This window comes from Lygodium microphyllum, chromosome 8 (genome assembly GCF_053477565.2).
Source record: "Lygodium microphyllum isolate KBCC chromosome 8, Lygodium_microphyllum_v1.1.10, whole genome shotgun sequence".
NCBI lineage: Eukaryota > Viridiplantae > Streptophyta > Polypodiopsida > Schizaeales > Lygodiaceae > Lygodium > Lygodium microphyllum.
Window position 1 is genome coordinate 101,328,002 of NC_141142.1, and position 22,253 is coordinate 101,350,254.

Sequence of the window (22,253 nt, forward strand, 5' to 3'; positions counted from 1 at the left end):
AAATCAATTTCTCAATTCATTTATTTAATTTAATAATAAAATTATTTAATTAGTTACTTCATTTTATTATATTGATTAAAAATATAAATTTAAAATAACAAATTACTTTAATTAATTACTATTATATTATATATATTACATTAATATTAATATTATTCACTTAATTAATAAATTTTAAATATGTAATTAACTAATTTAACTACTATGTAATTAAAAGTAAAAAATAATAGAAATATCATAATAATAATATATAAATGAACAAAAAAAAAGAATAATCCATTACTCAATCTATTTAATTAAATAATATGATTATTTAATTATTTTCTCAGTTATATTATATCGATTTAAAAAATATAATAGTAAAAATAACAAATTACTTTTATTAACAACTATTATATTATATATATATATATATATATATATATATATATATATATATATATATATATATATATAAATATTAATATTATATTACATAATTAATATATAATTATATAACCATATAACTATATAATTATCAGTTAATTAATATTCATAAACTTTAACTAATATCAATCATCAACTAATCCACTAACTATCAATAAAATAACTAATAATAATTGTTTTATAATTAATTAATTGATAATAAATAATCAATAAATAACTATTAATTAATATATTAATAACAACTAAGTAACCACTAACTATTAATAACTATAATTTAATTATTAATAGTTATCAATATTAATTACTATTACTAATCAACCACTAAGTATTAATATCTATGACTTAATAACAATTGATTAATATTATAAAATTAAATACTTTAGTAAGACTATTAATTAAGTATTAACTTAACTACTATCACTAATACTGATATGCTAACCAATCTAATATTAATATCTATTCTGTTTATTTGTTTAATTTACTATCACATTAATTTATTATAATATATTAATCAATATTAATATTAATTAATCAATTAATAACTAACCATCAATCAAGTATTATTTAATTAAATAACCAAATAATTATTGAATAATAATTAATTATTAACTATCAACATCATCAACAATCAAATCAACAAATAATTTTTAACTAATTGTCAATGTTAATAATAATAATAATAATCTAGCTAAATAATATCAACTTATCAACTATAAATTAACTAACTATTAATTAAACAACTAACTGTTATTAATAAAACTAATAACTAATTATTAATTATTAATGATCAACAAAATAATAACAATAATAATGAAGCATAATAACAAATCATCAATAGACAATTATTAATGTTAATAATATTATAATATTAACCAAATAACAGCTAATTAAAATTAGTTAATCTATATCTATCTATAATGTATAACAAAATAAACAATAACAAAAATAAATAAATAATAACTAAACTAAACTAAATAATCATAAGAATAACTAATAACTTATAACTAACTATAACCATATAACTATTAATTAACTAATTACTTTACTATTAATATAATTATAGCTATAACTATAACCATATAACTATTATTCATTCATTCACTATTAATTAATAATTAACTTAAATACTGTGACTAATACTAATATACTAATCAATCTAATACTAGTATCTATTTTGTTTATTTGTTTAATTTAAAATAATAACAATAACTATATAATTATAAATGCATAGCTATTATTTATTATTATTAATTAAATATCAAATTAATTATTAATATCTATTCGATTTATTTGTTTAATTTACTATCACATTAATATATTAAGAACCAATCATCAATCATCAACTATTAATTAATCAAACATCAAAATAATTATTAAATATATTAATAACTATCAACATCAACATCAACAATCAACTAATTATCATTATCAATGTTAATAATAATAATAATAATCTAACTAAATAATATCAACTAATAATCAGCTACTATCAACTAACTACTAATTAATTAAATAACTAAGTAAATATTAATAAAACAAATAACTAATTATTAACTATCAAATAAAACAATAACTTTAATAATAAATCAACAAACAACTATTAACTAAATAATAATAATAATAAACTATTTAACTAATTATTAATGTTAATAATATTATAATATTAATTAAATAACAATAATATAAGAACTAGATAACAACTAATTAAATCAATTAATTTATATCTAAATAAACTAAACTGAATAATAATAAAAGCAAAACAAAACAAAATAATAACTAACTATAACTATAATATAACTAACACTAACACTAACTAATTAACTAAGTAATTTACCACCTAATTGATTAACTAAAACTAATTAATTAACTTTCTCTCTCTCTCTCTCTCTCTCTCTCTCTCTCTCTCTCTCGACCATGATGTCATGTGGTCGGTGAAGAGAGAGACACACACAGCAGTGGTGGTGGGTTGAGCGGTCGAGGGGCGGAGAGGACGAGGATGAGGCTGATGGCTGCCCGACTATGTGGTGTTGACCACGACACCACGTGGTTGGGGGGGAGAGAGAGACACACAACGGTGGTGATGGGTTGAGCGGTCGGGGGTAGAGAGGTCGGGGCCATGGACAACGACCGTAGATGATGAGGATGACGACGCGCAATGATGGTGGTGGGTGCAATGATGTGCAGAGAGAGAGAGAGAGAGAGAGAGAGAGAGAGAGAGAGAGAGAGAGAGAGAGAGAGAGAGAGAGATGCCTGCACCACTATGCGGAAGATGACACGCACCATGCTTGCTACCTGCACGATCCCGAGCTTGCTCCCTGCATCACCCACCTGCTTGCGAATGCCAAAATGGGAAAGAAAGAGGCAAAGAGAAAGAGAAAAGACATCGGGCATGCATTAATGCATTAAAGTGACCTCCACACCTCAACCATCTTTACTATTAGTTAAGGGGAGCTTGGGGGTGGTTGCCACGTGGTAGCCCCCAACCTCCCCACAAAGAAACGCGGGGGCGGGTGCCACGCATCCAGCACCCGCCCTCGCTGCGAAAATCATGCTTGCCCCGGTGCACCGGGGCGAGTCTAGGCGCGGAGCGCCTAGTAGATGATTACGGGGCAAATTCAAATTCAAACTTAGGTTTAGAGGAGAGAATAGGCTCGGGGTAAAAAACGAAGGTTCGGGAGGCGACAACCAAACTGAAGTAGTAGTATAGATTATTATATTCGTCAGTATAAATTCTCCCCATTATAAACTCAGTTTACATTCCACATCAGACTTCAGTCTTTTCCCTCAACCTTGGTTGGCCTAAGGACGTCAGGTCTGGGCTCATCATTTCTGAAGGAGACCCAGAGACAGAGAAGCACCTTGCTGCAGAGCAGTGCGATGACAAAAGACAGAGAGAGATAGTAGTCTCTCTGTGTCTTTCTCTCGATCAAAGAGATGTCTTTTCGGGGCAGAGGAGGAGGAGGCAGAGGCAGAGGAAGGGGTGGAGCGGGTAGCTATGTCCCGCAAGCTCGAGGCGATGATGGGCAGCCCATTTTTGCAAAGAAGATGGACGGCCCGCCTCCCTTGTTTCCTGTAAGTGCCTTTCCCACTTTACTCTATTCTCGCAGATATTGAGGTGCCATCGTATTTGCTGCTGCAATCCAGTACGCTCTCAGCGTTTTTGTGGCGTTTTAGTAACTGCACATGATCGTGCACTTCGTTTCGCTCTTTTGAAATCTTAGCTCCTGTATCTAACCAAATGCATAACTGCTCATACTAGCCATTAGCAAATTTGCCTGACCTCCCAGACATTGGGACAGCAGAGGAAGAGCTTATTTCTCGAAGACGGCGCCTTGAAACATTCTGGAATGCGTCACCTTACTACATTGAGAAGGTCAAACGCAAGGCAAGTAAGTCCGTGCAGCCCTTTCTTTACCATTGCATTACCAAGTTTGCTACAAGGTACAGACCCTTAGATAGACTGTTGTTGAAATGAATAAAGCTTTTCGGAAGGATTCCATGATTTTTATTTCATCACGAAAATAATCTGCGGTTCATTATTGCTAATATGACAGCTGGAGTGGCAGCAGAGATAGAAAGATATTCAGATAGGTATAAACCCAATTACCAAGCTAAACGGCCTCCTTTGTCCTCTGTCCTCAAGCTTACACCAGCTTACTTTCCAGCTGAGCTTCTAGGTCAACAAGGTATTGCATACAGCATTATTTGGACAACTTGGAGCTAGTTAGCATTTTGAAGAGCTGTGCTGTGTCGCTTATGGATGACAAATACTTGTTGACAGATAAGAAGCGCAGTCGTGATGGTCAGTACAAAGGAACAGCTCAGTGGACAGAACCTAGCTCAGGCAAAAGTGGTAAGCTCATAATTCATATGTAGATAAATATTATGAATTGAATTCCCTGACTGATTGATGCATTCACACTAAAATCTCATGGAGTCTAGATTTCAAGCTTTAGGATGTCTGTTTGTGTTAGTATTGTGCAGTCCCAAGGTGGCTGAATTCTAAGAGTTAAAGATTTTATGAATGATAGGCATATGCATAGATGCAGGGAGTATTATTCGGAATCATATGCTTATATGGTACATGCATTGTGTGTATTGTACAAGCATCAAAGATGCCTGCAAGTATAACTACTTTTTTCCTTTCATGAAAGTGGCAAGGACTTGATTCCCAATTTTGTTTCATTGTTTCAGTGTAATTCATCTACTTTGGTGTGAAGTACACGAGTTTCTACCTTTGTGCCTTTTTCTTCTTTTGCTCCTACTTCTATACAAGATTTTGGAATGGGGCTATCAAGAAGATAAATTTTAGTTTGTTGACTATGGAATAAGTCTTGCAGAGGATTGATTTTTAAATTCTCAAAATCAATCCATTGCATTCACTACCATTTGATCTATACCACAATTTTGATCCCCCATCCTTCTCCTTTCTTTAGCCGCTTTCACATCTTCATTTACACCATCATTCACATCATCTCTACCATTCCATCTATTACACGAAACACTACACTAGGGATCTTTAGACATAAGTAAAAGTTTTTCTTTTAGGGCCTTATCTTTTGCACACCTAAGTAGTGGAGATACAGTGGTGGTGGAGGCTTGTCTTTTGGAAGCCCAAAGGGCAATAAAACAAATTTTAGCAAACATACAATTCAGCTTAATGGTAAATTCAGCAAGAAAACTCCATACACAATTGGAGCGAGAGTGCTCCTGCACCACACATTGACGCTTGTTGGCCCCAAAGTTTGGTGCCCCTTTTGGTATTTCTTTAGATTATTGGAATTACAAATGGTTATATTTTAGCGATTGCTTGCAACATAACCGATCTACGGTGTCGCTTGGAATACGCGTGGGAGTTCATGAAAGTCGCTCGTCGTAGGGACGCTTTGAGATGGGAGAACTCAATAGAAAATAATTATCTAGAAGATTTTTAGATTCAAGTCGAATGAGAAAACAAATTCTTGATTAAAAAATATAGACAAGATACTCAAAAGACTTTCGGATTTAATCACAAAAGTTTTGGGAAAGACAAAGTCCAAATCTTGAATTGGGAGAGAAGAGAAGAAGGTGAAATGTCGTGATTTGTTGAAAGATCTTTAAGGAAGCCGAGGAGCATCAAGATCGAACTCAAGCCAATCGTCATAGCGACTTGCGGTGACAGGATCTTCGATGTAGGCAAAGGGCTCAAAGCTTGTCCTCAAGCCTTCTCTCCTGAATTCGATGGCTATCTTCGAAGAAGGCGAGGGATACAAGCTCCACCTCAAGCCTACTCTCCCAAATTTGAAGCGAGATCTTCAAGGAGACGAGGGATTTAAGCTCAATCTCTAGTCTCTCTTCATTGATTTGATGGCCCATATCTCTCGAACTTGTGGCAAAGCTTTGAAGAGGTGAGGAGCATTAAGCTCGACTCAAGAGCCTCTGATATGTGGTCTTCATGAAGAGATCAAGGAGAGTATGTAAAACCCCTCATATTCATTCTCTTAAATAGTTTTCATTATACCCTCACACATTGATATGCTTTTATTTTGAAAAGCTTTCGATTCTTTTTTAACGCTTAATGCTTTTTATAAAGCTTAAAGTTGCAAATTGGAAAGCCTTAGCCTTTGTTAAGCTTTTTCGTGATCATATCTGATGCTGTTGATTTGCTTGTCATCCTTGACGTCATCCCATTCATCAGCTCGACTTTTGTCAATGTCCATATTTGTGTTTGCCTCAGCTTCTTTCACATTCCGTGCAGGAGTTTCTTCTCCTATATCATCAACTTGCTTGAACCACTGCTCCTTCATTTGCTTCTCTAAGCCTCTTCTTTGACTACGTGGACATTGATGGCTCCACACAGTTTACTTTGTCGAGAGGCTGGGGGGGGACCTCGGTAAGGCTTTCTTGACGCCTTTTGCAAAGACAGCTTCTCCTGCTTGAGCGTCCATAGCCCTGCATCAACTCTACTCCAATATGCCGTCATTATCTTGCTTTCCATTTGCGTCAACCTAGGTTGTATTGTACATATGTAACCAGGCAAAGTCTTTCTTTCGTGGTCCAAAACATCACCTATTGATACAGATCCTCCACATTACATTCCCCTGTAAAAACCTTTATGCTTTTCGGCGAGCTGCATATCCCTTCTGCAATTATAGCTTTGTCATTTGATGCCATGTGTGCAACAATCTTGTATATCATCTCAATCTGGTGAGGGGAGTGAGATCGTTCTGTTATCTCTTTTACAGTCTAGGCCTCTACACAGCTAGCATCATTTAGAATAGTTGGGACTCGCTTCTAAAGAGCTAAAACTTCAGCTGTAGGCTTTTTGCCAGTTTCCACCCCAGATTGATGATATACATTAATGTTCACAAGGCTTGCATAGAGACCCATTGCATGCTCATAAAGAGCAATAAGAGCTCCTATAGATCATGGAGTCACTTCCTCTACTGTCACAATGATCGACTCTTGTTTATTGGCATACAAAGCAAATCTCGTCCCATGTAGCATGCCAAAAAGATAATCTCCACACGTGATAGGAGGCTCAAGCTCCGAATCATGGCCAGGTGGCCTATCACGGAGCACTTCAATGAATGTTGCGAAAAATTGTGCACTTCTTCTCGTAGTTGTTGAATGTGAGTATGTTGATCAGTGCTATCTTTGTTACCATACATTGCAAGACCCTGATTGACCAAACTTCCATCTGAATCATGCTCTTTACCCAAGGATTCCATAACTAATTGTTGTAAATACCGACTAAATAATAACAAACTGTCTTTGTACGGTAAAACAACCATGTCCTTGGATCCCACTCCATCAGATGACCAATATCAACAAAGTGCCAACAAGGTTGTAGGATTTTGTTTGACTAAAGGGAATCTTGTGGCCTTATCCATAATTGCAGCCCCAGCAAGCATTTCTTTTATAATAATGCCCTGAAGAGATGCAGGAAGTAAGCCAACAGCATATGCTCGTGCATCATCGAAAAAATGCAAACAAAAAGGCACACAGAATGGAAAATAAATTCCTAATGACATTGATTGATGTGTTCAAATTCTTGGCGAAAAACTCTGCCCTCAGGTTCATAGTGGTGGACGCGCAGCATCATGACATCCACCCCCTCCAAACCTACAAATCCTCTGGATGGGCCATAGCTACCCATCCTCATCACTGTTGAGCTCAACGGTCAATGCGATCTTCTCATCTTCTTCCAAATCATTTGCAACTTCCACATCATCTCTTGGCTCAAGTCCATCATAATTTTCATCATTCAATTCCTCAACTGCATAGGTTGTATCATCTCTTCTCTTGAATAATTTGATTCTCTTTCTTGCTATTGAAATCGGCAAGGCTATGCCATGAAGCTCTACCAAGGGATACGTAGCATTGTTATGGACATATTGCACCAAATAAGGCCTAAACCATCGTCTTGAAACCTTGCGGATAGCTCTATACTAATTGTCTAGACTGCTACCATAGACCAACACCCAATCTCCCTCCTCAATCTCTCTAGGTCTCAATTTGTGTCTGCTATCAAATCGGTCTTTGTTGCGAATTTCTTTGAGCTTCTGTACAGCTCTTTCAATATTTTCAGTTCTCCTCTCCAACTGACGAATACGAAGAGCTAAAAGATCCTCTCTAGTCATCTCTTCAGGCTGCCATGGTAAAGCACTTCAACTAAGTGTGTAAATCTTTGTAGGCATGACTGGCTTTTGCCCATACATCAACTCAGTTGGTATATATCTTGTAGTCACACTGTGAGTAGTGCGATCAGCCCATAAGGTGTAAGGCAGCAACCTAGGCCACTCTTTGACCCTTCCTCCGCATGCTTTGGCCAATGCTTTCACAATTGGCGGATGGCTTCTTTTGCTCTTTCCGTTGCCTTCTGGATTATATGCCGAAGTCAAAGTAAGTTTAATGCCAAGGCGAGAGAAAAACTCCCTAGTCTCATTAGCATCCAACTCACCTCTATCTGTAGTAATTTTCCCAATACATCCATACTTGTAAATAACATTCTCCAACAGAAACTTACAAACCACTGAAGTAGACTTCGTCCTCAATGCTTTTCCTTCTACTTGATTTGTGAGATCTTCGCGTGCCAAAACAATGTAACACATCTGCCATAATCCAATAGGTATAGTTATCAAATCAAGCACCCACTTGTAGTGAATAGATAGCGGGTAGGTAGGATGAAGCTCATCTCTTTGTCTCACTAAAGAAAACAATTGACAATCAGTGCATGTCTCATCAAACTGTGAGATATCTTTGTATATGCCTCTCCACCAGTAGCGCTCTTTAATCTTCTCATAGGTCGCCCAAACAACTCTATGTTCAGCCCAAAGACTTTCATGAAACTTTTTCATGATCTGCACCTATGAAGCTCTGTCACAAACAACTCTCAATGGCTGTCCTCCTCGCTTTCGTGGATGCTTCCAAAGTAGCCCACTTCACAAGAAGAAACCATAAGCTTTTCTCTTGATCTTCTTGAAGTTTGCATTAGTCCACCTAACCTGTCTAGACATGGTACTCAAATAACGACCAATTTGTAAATACTCTCTTGTATACAAAGACTCATCAAAGCTTTTCAAAGCAATTACATGACAAATATGATTAGCATGTATGGCTGAAAGATCAACCCCATCATCACCATCATCAATGTAAGAAAATTCCATATCTTCATACCTTGCTTGTGAAAGCATATCGGCTACTGGGTTATCTTTACCTGCTATGTGCTTGAACTTAGGATTCATGGATTTTATGTATCCAATCCATCTAAGCATGGCAATATCTGGAGTAGAACAACTCGTGATCATATTTAGAAGAGGCAAACAATCAGTCTTGACCACCATAGCAACGCGAATGAAGTACTCTTTATCATTCTTGAGAGCCGTGACAACTCCCAAGAGCTGCCTCTTAATTTGTGGATACCTTCGCGGTCGCTCATTTAGGACTTTCGTCCCAAAACGAATAGTGTACCTATTCCCATCTGCATCATCTTGGCCAACAGTCCATCTAATGCCGATAGGACTAGTATCAACAGTAAGAACAATAGATCTTCCATACACATAATTTGCTTTCAGAAGAGTCTGAGCAGCTCTCAACAATCTCTTTAGCTTCTACATAGCTTTAGTATGTCTCATCTCCCAAGAAAAACACTGCCATTTTCTCAAGAGCTGGTAGAGATCATCTGCACGCAACATGAGTAAAATGAGGAATCCAAATAAGACAAAACACACAAGCTCCAAGAAACGTGCAAACCTCCGAAGTAGAAGAGCAAGTCTCCCAATCTTCTCTATGGCGTCAACCTTCGCAGGGGAAGGCTTCTTGCCATAATAACCACACATATGTCCAACAATCAAAACCTCTTTGGCACGAAAAATATACTTCAACCCTGAGAAGGTTAAATTCACTTGCTCTAGCGTGCAAATAATTCTCTCAACATCTCTAATGCGTGAAGCCACAAAGAACTTGCATCCATGAACATCTAAAGTCTTGTCCTTCTCTTTCTCCAAACATCCTTTAATAGGCAGATCATCAATGAAAGGCATGGTAAGCTCTGGAATAAAGTCTCATAAGACCTTGTTTATCCCATTCATCATATGAGCAACCGAATTAGTAGCTCCTTGCGGAAGCGTATATATTTGAACAAGGCCTAAAGGTGTCTTCATCGTAGTCAAATCTCTGCTCTCAAGGGCAAGCTAGATCTGGTCGTATCTAGAATAAAGATCACCAAGTGAATAGATAGCACGTCTAGCAAAACCTCTGCAAACTCATCCACAATAGGTCTTGCACCAACATTTCGAATAGTGACCCTATTCATTGGTTGTAAGTTCTGTATGAATCTGAGTGTCGCATTCTTCTTAGGAACGTTGAACCATCTATTAGAATATGGAGCTGAAGACGGTTTTAGAATTCCCATCCTGATCTGCTCATTCAAAAGCTCCACCAATTTGAGCAAGTGAGCCCTAGGCATAGGAATAGGTCGTAGATTCCAAGGGACATGCGGGATGGTAAAAATAACCATAGATGCCACAACCCTAGGATCAACACATCCAATCTCATGTGGGAAAAAAGCAAAAGCTTTCCCATGTCTACATAACATCTCTTCAAAACATCTCACCTTTTTTGGAAGCAAAAAATCTTCAATCCCAATCTTCATCTCTTTCAGTGTCTCAACTGAAAACTTATGTCCAATACCTGCAGGATCTCGTAAAGGAGGCTGCATAGCGGCTCTCCTAATCATCTCATCACTGTTCAAAGGTAGTAGTCTTGCAACTGGTCTAACCTTCTTGTCAACTGTTTAATATTTTGGTTGAACTCTGGCTTTATTGCTACAACCTGCAAATTTCAGCCCTTGTTGTAAATACCTTGGTAAACACAAATTTTGCTGTGTATAAACAGCAGCATTCAACTCTTTTTATTGAAATATTTCAACAAAGAATACTTTTTGCTAAGAATCCTCAGCACCCAAATTCCCTTGAAGCATGATATCAGCAATTTCGTAATACATCACTGGAGAATGGACCTGTAAGACATATAACGACTCTTGATTATCAGTTTTCAGCAATGCTGAAAGATCTTCTATAGTATCTGAGCATGAAAGCCCATCATAGAGACCATCTATCGTGTTCTTCTTGTAAAACACCTGCAAGCTTTAATTCTTTCTATTTTCTCTTCACATATTGCTTGACAGCTCTAGGCATATAAAAAATATGCTGAAAACACAAAGTACTTTCCATAGATACACCATAAACACATGAGAACAAATTGCCTTTGCCAGGAAGCGAGAGCTTCCCCTGTCTTGTACCACCATTGTCTCGCAAGACTGTGGTATCTAACCAAAATCGGGCTCTCCTGTTGGAAGAGGGGAATCCCTCAAAGAATCCTTATTTCATTGATGGTTGATACAAACTGTCATGAACTGGACAACTCTCTTTCCATCCTTACTTTGGATCCGTGCATAGGCAGACCCATCGTTCAGAATTTTTCTCAATCCGAGACTCAATAATAAATGGCTGACCCAAAATAATAGGATAGGAGCAAGAATTCTGCACCAAGAAATGATAAGACTCATCCACATCTCCAATAGAAATCTTCAAGTTCGGACAAGTATCATACAAATCTCCTATAGTGTTGTTGGCCACACATACGTGCCAACCATGATCCACATCAACTGGCCATCTACCAATATCATATTATCCTTGCACTATGACATTAATCTTAGAGCCATGATCCAAAAGAGCAACACAAGGGGCCTTTGTCTCACCAAGCTTGACTATAGTCTTTATAGTCGCACGATCCCAATGGCTATGAGAAAAATGGCTACGAGGCACCAATCTAGGTGCATCATCACTCTCACCATACTGTTGAAGAGTCTTCTTGGATTGCATACATAAAGCTCCATTTGTAGACTCCTCAGTAATCTCCTCATCAGAATCAATTTTCTCAATCTGCAATCCATAGATAATAGCCTCAGTAATTGCTAAAGCTTCTCAATGGATCATATCCTATGTCGGCTCTTCAATAACTTGTCATTTTCTTTTAATGATGTGGATGATAACATCATGAAATTCTCTTTTTACAATCCCCAAGATTTCTCCAAGAGTAAATTCAACTTTGCAATTAAGAATTCGATTCTCAAGTACCTTTTTCAAGTCCGTAGTCGTCTCAATGTTGGAAAGCAGCTTGAATCCAAGTTGCTTTTTCGGCTTCGGATCCTTTGCCTTTGGGGCTTTCTGATCTTCCTATACTTTTGGCTTTTGAACATCGGCCATACTCTGCTTTGGACCTGAAGAAGAAGGTTGAAGAACTGGATCACTCCTTTTAGTAACCCTCTTTGATTCTTCACGCTGATCATTATCTCTTTTTTGCTTCTCTTCAACAAGTGCTTCAAATACTTGAGATTTCGCCATATAAGCATAGATGGAAAAGACATCAACTTGATCATTCCATCCAGTCTCTTTTCTGATCGCACCACCTATGGCTGAAAGTTTGGATGATGAAGCTTTTTCCTTCTTCTTTGTGTGCAATGCATAGGACTACAAAGGAGATTTGTCCTTCGAAAACTGCTCCAATTGAAGACCATAGGCAACAGCTTCTCTTGCCACCTCTCGCATCACATAAGAAGAGCGTAAAAGAGACGACTCCAACAATTTCTTCATACCACCCTTACCAAAATTTGGTTTAATCGGTTGCTTTGTATCCTCGAAACATATCATCTTGTCCTTTCAGACTATCAACTTCAGTCTTTTTGTCTCTTCAAAATCTTGACAGTCCTTCTGCTCATGATTTGGACTATCACACCACATGCAATGACGAATATGATCATTCTTGGAAGAATTTGCAGGAGTAGAAGTTCGGGCTGAAATTGAAGTTGGACTAATTGGCTACTGCTCCATTCTAGTCATCTTGAATTGTAGATCTTTTAAGTTCTTTGAAATTTCTTTCACTATATATTCGACAGTCAATTTTGTAGATGGTCTCTGATAGCTGTAGCAGGAATAGGCATAGGCATAGGCATAGAGGCCGAATCAACAGCATCCTGCCAATCCGTCTTCAATTCCATAGGTTGTGTACGGTCTTCGAGCAACTCTTCAAACTCATCCTGAAGTGCAGGATCAGCCGCTTGCAAGAATAACTCCGCTTTCTGCGAGTTCAGAGCTCTTTGCTCTAGTGTATCCAATTGGTTGTATCGCTCTTCAAATTCCCGCAACAATTTAGAAGCAACAAGTTCTTTGTTGGTCTGATAGATCCACTCTTTGAATGTCTTCCGCGTAGCAATATCATAATCCTTCAGAAAGTATTTCGCCTTTGAGCACTTTCTTGAAAACATTCCAATTAAAGTCTTACATAAACAAATCTGTCACTCAAACCCGCAAAGCAGGCATGACAAGCCGTAAGAAATAGTTGCTCCAGTTAGTCGGAACTCCTAAGAAGCGCACTTGGCTTTTAAAGGCCTTTAAGGTAGGCTAAAACATTTTGGCTATCAAATAATTTGTGTTCACTAACCGCAGTTTCAATCGCCTTGGTTGCACTATGCATATGCTCTTGTTCTTGATGCAATAGTCGTTTTTGATCCAATTGCTGCTGATGTAACTGTTGTTGCTGCTGCATAGATAACTGCATTGTAAAGAAATGCCATAATACAGAAACATAAATAGAAACCGTACGACAAAGCACAGACTGATAAAAGAACATAGTTAGGGTTAGGGTAACTCGGAGACAATGAACACAGTGAATGAATAAAGTGATATGACTATTGAATATACGATGCTCATGCAGTAAACACACTATGTAGTGAATGAATATTGTACCTCGAACTCTTGTATCTCAAGGACCAGGGTATGGGTAATGAGTTGGAGAGTGTCGTACTCTGAAGGGATCCCGAATCACAGCTAGGTAGCCTCCGGATGTTGAACACCAACAAACGTAGTAGTGAGAAGCTGGATCTGATGCAGAGAGCAGTGAGGAGAGAGAAAGACTAAAAACGTAGGCAATAGGTGAGAGAAAGACTAAAAACGCAGGCAAGACAGCCTGTAAGAGAGAGAAAGACTAAAAACATAGGCAGCAGGTGAGAGAAAGACTAAAAACGCAGGCAGTAGGATTGTGATTACGTAGTAGGTTGTATGGCAGTAGGTCTGCATAGGAACAACAGTTGCCTAGTTGAAATCAGCTCCAAACTGTGTGAAGAGGGTTGGAAATAAGGCGCCAATTGATGGAGATAGCAATGGACAGCTTTGGCTAAGATGTCCTCCATGAATGGGGTGTGGGCAGTAAGCTGAAACATCTGAAATCTGCAAAAACGAGATTGTGGGCTGAATGGAGGGCAGCATATGTATTTATAGAAAGTTTGGGCCCTCCCAAGTGGATTTGTGTTTATGGGATCTAGAAACTCTCTAGGATCGCATTTCTTTTAAATAAACAAGGTTTCTTCATTAATTAAGCATGTTTTGGGGTGGTTTAAGTAAAGCTTATGCATTTTTAGCTTAACATGCATTTGCTAATTGTGCATCATAATAGTTGAAGAAAAAGTTTGTAATAAGGTCTTTATCTCATCAGCCGAAAAGAAAGAAGTAATTGATGAAGAGGATGGATTATTTGAAGAGTCTCCCATCTCGATGATCAGAAGCGACGCTTTCACGTCGAGTTCACCAGATGTCGCACGGAATACGTTTGGGAGTTTGTGAAAGTTGCTCGTCTCGTAGGGACGCTTTGAGCTGGGAGAACTCAATGGAAAATAATTATCCAGAATATTTTTAGATGCAAGTCAACTGAGAAAACAAATTCTTGATTAAAAAGTCTAGGCAAGATGCTCAAAAGACTTTCGGATTTAATCACAAAAGTTGTGGAAAAGACAAAGTCGAAATCTCGAACTGAGAGAGAAGAGAAGAAGGTGGAATGTTGTGATTTGTGAAAAGATCTTCAAGGAAGGCGAGGAGCATCAAGCCAATCTTTATAGCGACCTGCAATGATGGAAACTTCGATGTAGGTGAAGGGCTCAAAGCTCATCCTCAAGCCTTCTCTTCCGAATTCAATGGCAATCTTCGAAGAAGGCAAGGGATACAAGCTCCACCACAAGCCTACAATCCCGAATTTAAAGTGAGATCTTCAAGGAGACGAGGGATTTGAGCTAAACCTGTAGTCTCTTTCTCTTGATTTGATGGTCCATATCTCTTGAACTTGTTGGCAAAGCTTCGAAGAGGTGAGGAGCATTAAGCTCGATTCAAGAGCCTCTGATATGTGGTCTTCTTGAAGAGATCAAGGAGGGTATGTAAAACCCCTCATATTCATCCTCTTAAATAGTTTTCATTATACCCTCATACGTTGATATGCATTTATTTTGAAAAGCTTTATTCTTTTCTAATGCTTAATACTTTTTATAAAGCTTACAGTTGCAAATTGGAAAGCCTTAGTCTTTATTGAGCTTTTTTGTGATCATATCTGATGTCATTGATTTGTCCCCTATCCTTGACGTCATCCCATTCATCAGCCCGACTATTGCCAATGTGCATATTTGTGTCTGTCTCAACTCCTTTCATATTCCTTGCAGGAGTTTCTTCTCCTATATTACCAACCTGCTTGAATCACTACTCCTTCATCTACTTCTCTAAGCCTCTTCTTTGACTACGTGGATGATGATGGCTTCACACAGTTTACTTTCTCGAGAGCCCGGGGGGGGGGGGGAACTCGGTAAGACTTTCTTGACACCTTCTGCAAAGACAGCTTCTCCTGCTTGAGCGTCCATAGCTTTGCATCAACTCTACTCCAATATGCCGTCATTATCTTGCTTTCCATCTACGTCAACCTAGGTTATATTGTACATATGTAACCAAGCAAAGTCTTTCTTTCGTGGTCCAAAACATCACCTATTCATACAGATCCTCCATATTACATTCCCCTGTAAAAACCTTTATGCTTTTCGGCGAGCTGCATATCCCTTCTACAATTATATCTCTGTTGTTTGATGCCATGCGTGCAACAATTTTGTATATCATCTCAATTTGGTGAGGGGAGTGAGATCATTTTGCAACCTCTTCTACAATCCAAGCCTCTACACAGCTAGCATCATTCAAAACAGTCGGAATTGGCTTTTGAAGAGCTAAAACTTTAGCTACAGCTTTTTTGCCAGCTTCCAATCTTGGTTGATGATATGCATTGATGTTTACATGGCTTGCATAGAGACTCACTGCACGCTCATAAAGAGCAATAAGAGCTCCTATAGGTCATGGAGTCACTTCCTCTACTGTCATAGTGATAGACTCGTTTGTTGGTATACAAAGCAGATCTCGACCCATGTAGCATACCAAAAAGATAACCTCCACACGTGACACGAGGCTCAAGCTCCGAATCATGGCCAGGTGTCCTATCACGGAGCATTTCAATGAATGTTGCAAAAAAATTGTGCACTTCTTCTCATAGTTGTTAAATGTAAGCATGTTGATTAATGCTATCTTTGTTACCATACATTGCAAGACCCTAATTAACCAGACTTCCATCTAAATTACTCTTTATCCAAGGACTCTATAACTAATTGTTGCAAATATCGACTAAATAATAACAAATTGTCTTTGTACGATAAAACAATCATGTCCTTGGATCCCACACCATCAGATGACCAATATCAACAAAGTGCCAACAAGTTTGCAAGATTTTGTTTGACTGGAGGGAATCTTGTGGCCTCATCCATAATTGCAGCCCCAACAAGTATTTCTTTTATAATAATGCCCTGAAGAGATGCATGAAGTAAGCCAACAGCATGTGCTCGTGCATCATTGAAAAAATGCAAACAAAAAGATACACAGAATGGAAAATAAATTCCTAATGACATTGACTAATGTGTTCAAATTCTTGGCGAAAAAGTTCGCTCTCAGGTTTGCAGTGGTGGACACGTAGTGTCACAACAACGGGTGCACAACAACCTTGACACCTTTACAAATTTTCTCCAACCAGCTATAGAGTGTTTAAAATTGCAAATGAACACTTCAACTTGCCAAACCCTAAAAATGACAACAAGCATTTGAATTGAATTTCGTAGAGCATTTGTTGAGATAACTCTCGTATAGTCTTGATGCTGTCCCACACTATTCTTCTCACAAACAAGGGGTTTTCTTGCAATGAAAGTGTGAGAATGTTGCTTTCTTTATGATAAAATTACCCAAAAAGTGCACTGGGCTTGAGATCTTAAAGAAAAAAAAATCTCAGTTCTTAGTACTGTCATTACTTGTTTTTTTAATATTTAGCTAAAAAATAGCAGTATATTGTGCTCTACATGGAGTTATAAGGCCGTCTAATGCTATCCCCATACCAAGGGGAGAAAAATTGGTTGCTGTCTACACTCCATCTATGTTGTAAGCTCATTTCATGGCTAAAAGTTGCAATTTTCTACAGTAAGAAAGAAAAGCATGGCTGTCTCCAAACTTGAGTTTTTTCAAAATGAGAGAAAATGAGCTCCAAATAGTCAAGATAAGCTTTCCAAATGAGTGGGCAGCTCATCTTTAATCATATGATGTTTTTGATTACGAGCTAATTAATGACTTAGTCATTAATTATAAGTGAGTTGCTCATTCGGCGAAAATTTAGTTCAAGGCTTACTTAATAACTTAAGTGTCCTAAGTGAGTTGCTTATTGGGCAAAACTTTCAATATTACTCAATTCTAAGGGGTAAACTTTCAATTTAATGAAAGTTTCGTGTTGCACATTGTTGCTTTTGTAAAGATGTGCTAGGGTTTGCACTGAGGAAACATAGCATGTATGACCAAGACTGTAACACAAAGACTCGGACAGAGACGAGCAAAATCCCTAAATGCAAAACACAAAACACAAAAACTCAAAACTCAAACATAGAGATAAACACAGAGAGAAGAAATTTTAAAGTGAATAAATGCTGTAATTAAATGTAAGAGTGTACAGAATGCCCAAGGATAGAGCAATGTAGTGTTGGAGAGTGATGTCCAATGGAGACAGATCCCAAGTGTAGTAACTGCCAATCGGAGATGAGAGAGTGCCGAATAGTGAAGGACAGTAGACTGATCACCAAAATAGAGACTGAAATCTAGTAAACACAGTAGTGTACCATTAGTCCAGACACCTACAAGTCGTAGAGGACATCATCATAGGATTTATGTGGAGCAAAATATCACTCGGTTTAGATATAGATTTCTCAAGATATGGTTGAAACAGTGAGTATGGATCATTGGGACAGCGTGCATGTAGGGAATTACTTTTATGAGCATCTTCAAGTAAGTGCATATCAACATAATGCCAATCCATTTTGTATTGTCTCTCATGGAAGGCTTATATAATAGGCTTGACTCATGAACTTCCATTACTTAAGAGCTCATGAAGAGTTGTGGTCTTGGTATAATTAAGCAAAGCCAGTCTATATATAGATGTTGAAAGGGTGCTCCAAAAAATTGGGGTTTTGAGGGACCATTGAAACTCTCTCGAATGGTTTACCAAATTTATGTTTTTCATTAATTAAGCGTGCTTTGGGGCTGTTTAAAAATGCTAATCAATTGTAAAGCGTGTTTTAGGTCAGCACCTTTTGTCTTGGCCAAGTACCACATTGCTTGCACACTTGTTCATTGTATGCCCCAAAGTCAAATCCTTCACTACTAGTGCAATGGTCACCATGCCAAGAGCTAGGGGTATCAAAAATAAAGTTCATTTTAATTAAAAATCTTCGTAAAGTTTAATTAAATCATTAAAACAAGTTGTGGATTCGCAATCATCTTTTGATTTCCCCCCTTTATTTCCATTGCATCATTAGGAGTTTTCCTAGTCTTTGTGCCACATTTCCCTTTTGGGCCACAGAGATTGTTTTGCATCAGTTATTAGAGTATTACGCTCAAGGCAATAAGACACTTTGATGCGCACTAAGTTCTTACGAGAAAATGGAGGATCATTAGGCGCCATGTTCTCTTGGAGATAGTCACAATGTGCTAGAGGTTTCCCCAACCTATTTTTAGGTCTGATGGCTTTTATGGCCACGGTTTGCGGTTCTTTGGTCCGCTCCATCGAGAGACATTGATTGTTGGGTAGTGTCTTGTCATTAGTTTACTCCTTTGAGAGAGAGAGAGAGGTTATTCGACGTCTCCTTCTTCGGTGTCATTTGATTGAGATATTAATCAAATGTGTGGTCAGCACATATGATGCACATGGTAGTTATTTCATGGAAACAGGACAAGGACTGTGAGGATGTAGTGGATGTTAAAGGCAAAAGTTGTGATAAGTTATGCCAAATCGGTTTTGGTGGTCAGTTGGTGTCAATTGTGAGGATAGTGGAGCCATGCATCACATGATCCCACTCGATGATATCTTCATCTCTTGCCATAGCAACAAGAGATGGCCACTTTCTTACTTCCCATTCTAGTCACATCCCGTTCCCATACCATCCTGATCTTGTCCCCATGTTAAAGCCCCCTCTCATGATAACAAGGGATAGCAATTCATGCCCTCACCCTTGTTCTCATTCTTGTCCTCGTTTCCAAAACCTGGGTAAACATGTGCTTGACCTTTTCTTCTACTCCCTTCTTGGTTCCAATTTTGGGCCTCATTCTCGTTCGCATCCTCGTTCCCAAAACCTGGGTAATTGACCTTTTCTCCTACTCCCTTCCTGGTTCCAATTTTGGGTCTAAGAGGAGATGTTGGGCTATAGATGCTTTTCAAACTAATTAGCTCTTTAAGACAGCTCCAAAATATCTAAATTACCAAACGTTTCATTAAATGGTGAAGCGCGTTTCATTAAACAGCCCCAAAAGTTTCATTAAACAGCCATTTTCTCACCTTTTCCAACCCATTCTTTGAAGATCTCAGCTTTTCTCAGCCATTTGGTGCAGACCTCAGCCAGCTGTAAACAGCAGTGCAGACTGCTCTATCCCAAAAACACACAGCTGAAACTGATGTAGCCCGATTTGGTGAAGTATGTAGCAGCAACAATGCAGAAGACAGTGCCTGGAGGCAGTATATGATCATGACGCTAGCTATAGGCAACACAACCTGCTGGAGACTAGGCAACGGCTGATAGGATGACATCAGCAGTGTACCCATAGGCTGTGCAGAAAACACAGGCTGATGACCAGTTACCAGGTGGAGAATAGCTCCGAGTAGGCAACAGACAATTGAAATCTGTGAAGGCAGCAGCAGACAGAGGGTGACAGGGGCATCTGGCTGGTGGACAACACCATGAACAGAGATATCCTCCTGCGTGGGTGTGGGCAGCGATGGAACAGGGTGCCAACAGTAGAACTTGCAAAACAATGACGGAGTGAGTGGCTGGGCAGCCTTCTATTTAGAAATGTGGATCCTCCCAAAGTGGATGCTTGCTTATGGGACACAGAAACTTTGGTAATTTTTGAGTTTTGGGGCTGTTTTTAAAGACCTGAACAAGGCTTAAATTGTGCTGCATCTTTTTTTACCTTTAACAAGTGTATCATTGTTTTGGCGGATCATACTTTGACTAGTTTGGCCCCAAACTAGGCGCTAGGGCTGCAGAGATGAGCTGGGACAGCAAACACGGTGATGACAGCCACACATTACAAATGCAGTTGTGTCTATGTCTTCTACTTACACCTCACACTTTACTTGCTCTGGGTGTTTTCACATGGTGTGTCTGCACAAAATATACAAAGAGAGGAGAGAGAGGAAAAGAGAACTGCAATGTGCACTCCTGACTTTAGTCAACTTCTTATAGTTTCATTTCCAAAACTGCACATCAACTGTTACTGTAGCATGCTGTTACAGGCAATCCAAATTAAGTGTGTGTATGCTTTAATGTGTGCATGTCTGGGAGCAATAAGAGTTGTTTGCACTTGGTCTTTCTTTTTTTGTTTTCAAGGGGGTAACTTCATTCTTGTTATGTACAATACTGTGAGTTTTTTCAACTTAGTCTAGAGGTAGCACTATGGTTCACAATTGCAACATTTATGCAATATGACCTTAAGAATTGTGTGGTAAATTCATTTCATCAAGTCTTGTGCTAGGGTAGATGCTTTCTAACTATACCATCTAGATCTAGAGTTTGTAAATATATATAGTGGGCTAAGTTTTGGTAGTCACCCACCTCGTCAGCGGTTGGACTTTAGTAACCTCTGGACACTTTTAATCACATCAAAGAGAGTGAATTTGTTTTTATGTATCTGATTTCATCTAAAATGTGTGGGCTTATGCGTTGGGCGCAATAGAGCTGCATACAAGGAACTCGATACTTGATTCAGTTTTATCTCCTAGTGGGAAATTCTGATAACCTGTTTTCAACAGCTTTCAGATGACAAACAGACATTGCATATGTCAGGTTTTGAATTGATTTAGCTTTTGTTACAAAGAATGCTAAAATGCGTGCAAAAATATTAATGCAGATCTGCAGAGATTAGATAAATTGGCAAACATGGAGCAAAGGAGCGATAAGTTTTCTGATGTGAGAGTTCGAGTTTTGTTGTGCACATGCAAAGTGACTTTTATTGCTGGTGTTGCTAAAGTTATACCTATGTGCAGGAAAAGGAAGGAAAAGATGAGGATAAAAAGACTGGTGAAGGTGATGATGACGACGACAATGAAGAAGTGGAGGAAGAGGAAGAGGAAGAGATTGGAGAGGATGACTATGCCCAGGTTGGGAGATAAACATGATAAATTTCGTGTCTGCTGTTATCTGTATATTTATGGAAATGAAACTCAAGCTGACCATCTTTTCTTTTATTCAGAACTTTGGGTTCGATGATGATGACGAGTACTTGGATGATGATGATGGAGGCGATGATGGTGAGTTTAGATCAATGCCACCTCAACTGTGCTCTTTATCTTTTCTTTGATTACTTGAACTGGCAGAAAAGTTTCAACACTAACCTATACCCTTTCAAAACAGAGGGCCCTACATTCTGACATTCTGAGGGGACTACTGTGTTCTGACATACTGAAGAATGACTGGAGAATCCCTATCCTGAAGAATTCCACCAATAATTGTATTCTTATCTTCGCCTATTATTGGTTGGCTCCTATCCTTGGGTTTGCATAGGTCAACCTGTCCAGTACTGCTGGACAACCATTGAGATCATGATACTAGCCATACTGTGTCCTCATTCCTTTGTACCCTGAATGTAAGATGTTGGAGGTATATGGAAAGATAAACTGGTGATGTGAAAAGAACACAAAGCGAAGCTTGTTCTGAACAACACAATATGAACACTGCAGATAAATACTGAAAATCTTGATAGTTGGAAGATGCAAGGAAAAGAGTATCATTATAAATGTGTATATGTATGCGGTGCATGTGTGTGTTAAGATTGCATGCAGTAATATAATGTATTTTGAGAGAGAGAGAGAGAGAGAGAGAGAGAGAGAGAGAGAGTGTGTGTGTG

The 22,253-nt window shown here is 38.1% G+C and overlaps 1 protein-coding gene and 1 pseudogene across 1 annotated transcript; one reads left to right on the forward strand and one right to left on the reverse strand.

The window, feature by feature from the left end:
- The first annotated feature begins 3,175 nt into the window (after positions 1–3,175).
- On the forward strand, positions 3,176–22,153 carry LOC148032667 (DNA-directed RNA polymerase III subunit). Its single transcript, XM_087683287.1, has 8 exons — positions 3,176–3,498; positions 3,686–3,815; positions 3,981–4,112; positions 4,208–4,279; positions 21,258–21,316; positions 21,394–21,507; positions 21,600–21,657; positions 21,761–22,153. The coding sequence occupies exons 1-8, from the start codon at positions 3,361–3,363 to the stop codon at positions 21,775–21,777; spliced, it is 720 nt and encodes a 239-aa protein (XP_087539413.1). The 5' UTR covers positions 3,176–3,360; the 3' UTR covers positions 21,778–22,153.
- LOC148032668 (glucose-6-phosphate isomerase 1, chloroplastic pseudogene) lies at positions 15,768–16,729 on the reverse strand (annotated as a pseudogene).
- Positions 22,154–22,253: the final 100 nt, after the last annotated feature.

What these genes read in the sequence shown, in the direction of transcription:
- LOC148032667 (XM_087683287.1), top strand. Translation starts at nt 3,361, where the DNA reads ATGTCTTTTCGGGGCAGAGGAGGAGGAGGCAGAGGCAGAGGAAGGGGT. An exon ending in GCCCGCCTCCCTTGTTTCCT is followed by an intron (nt 3,499 to 3,685) that starts GTAAGTGCCTTT and finishes TGCTCATACTAG; the next exon opens with CCATTAGCAAATTTGCCTGA. An exon ending in GAAGGTCAAACGCAAGGCAA is followed by an intron (nt 3,816 to 3,980) that starts GTAAGTCCGTGC and finishes CTAATATGACAG; the next exon opens with CTGGAGTGGCAGCAGAGATA.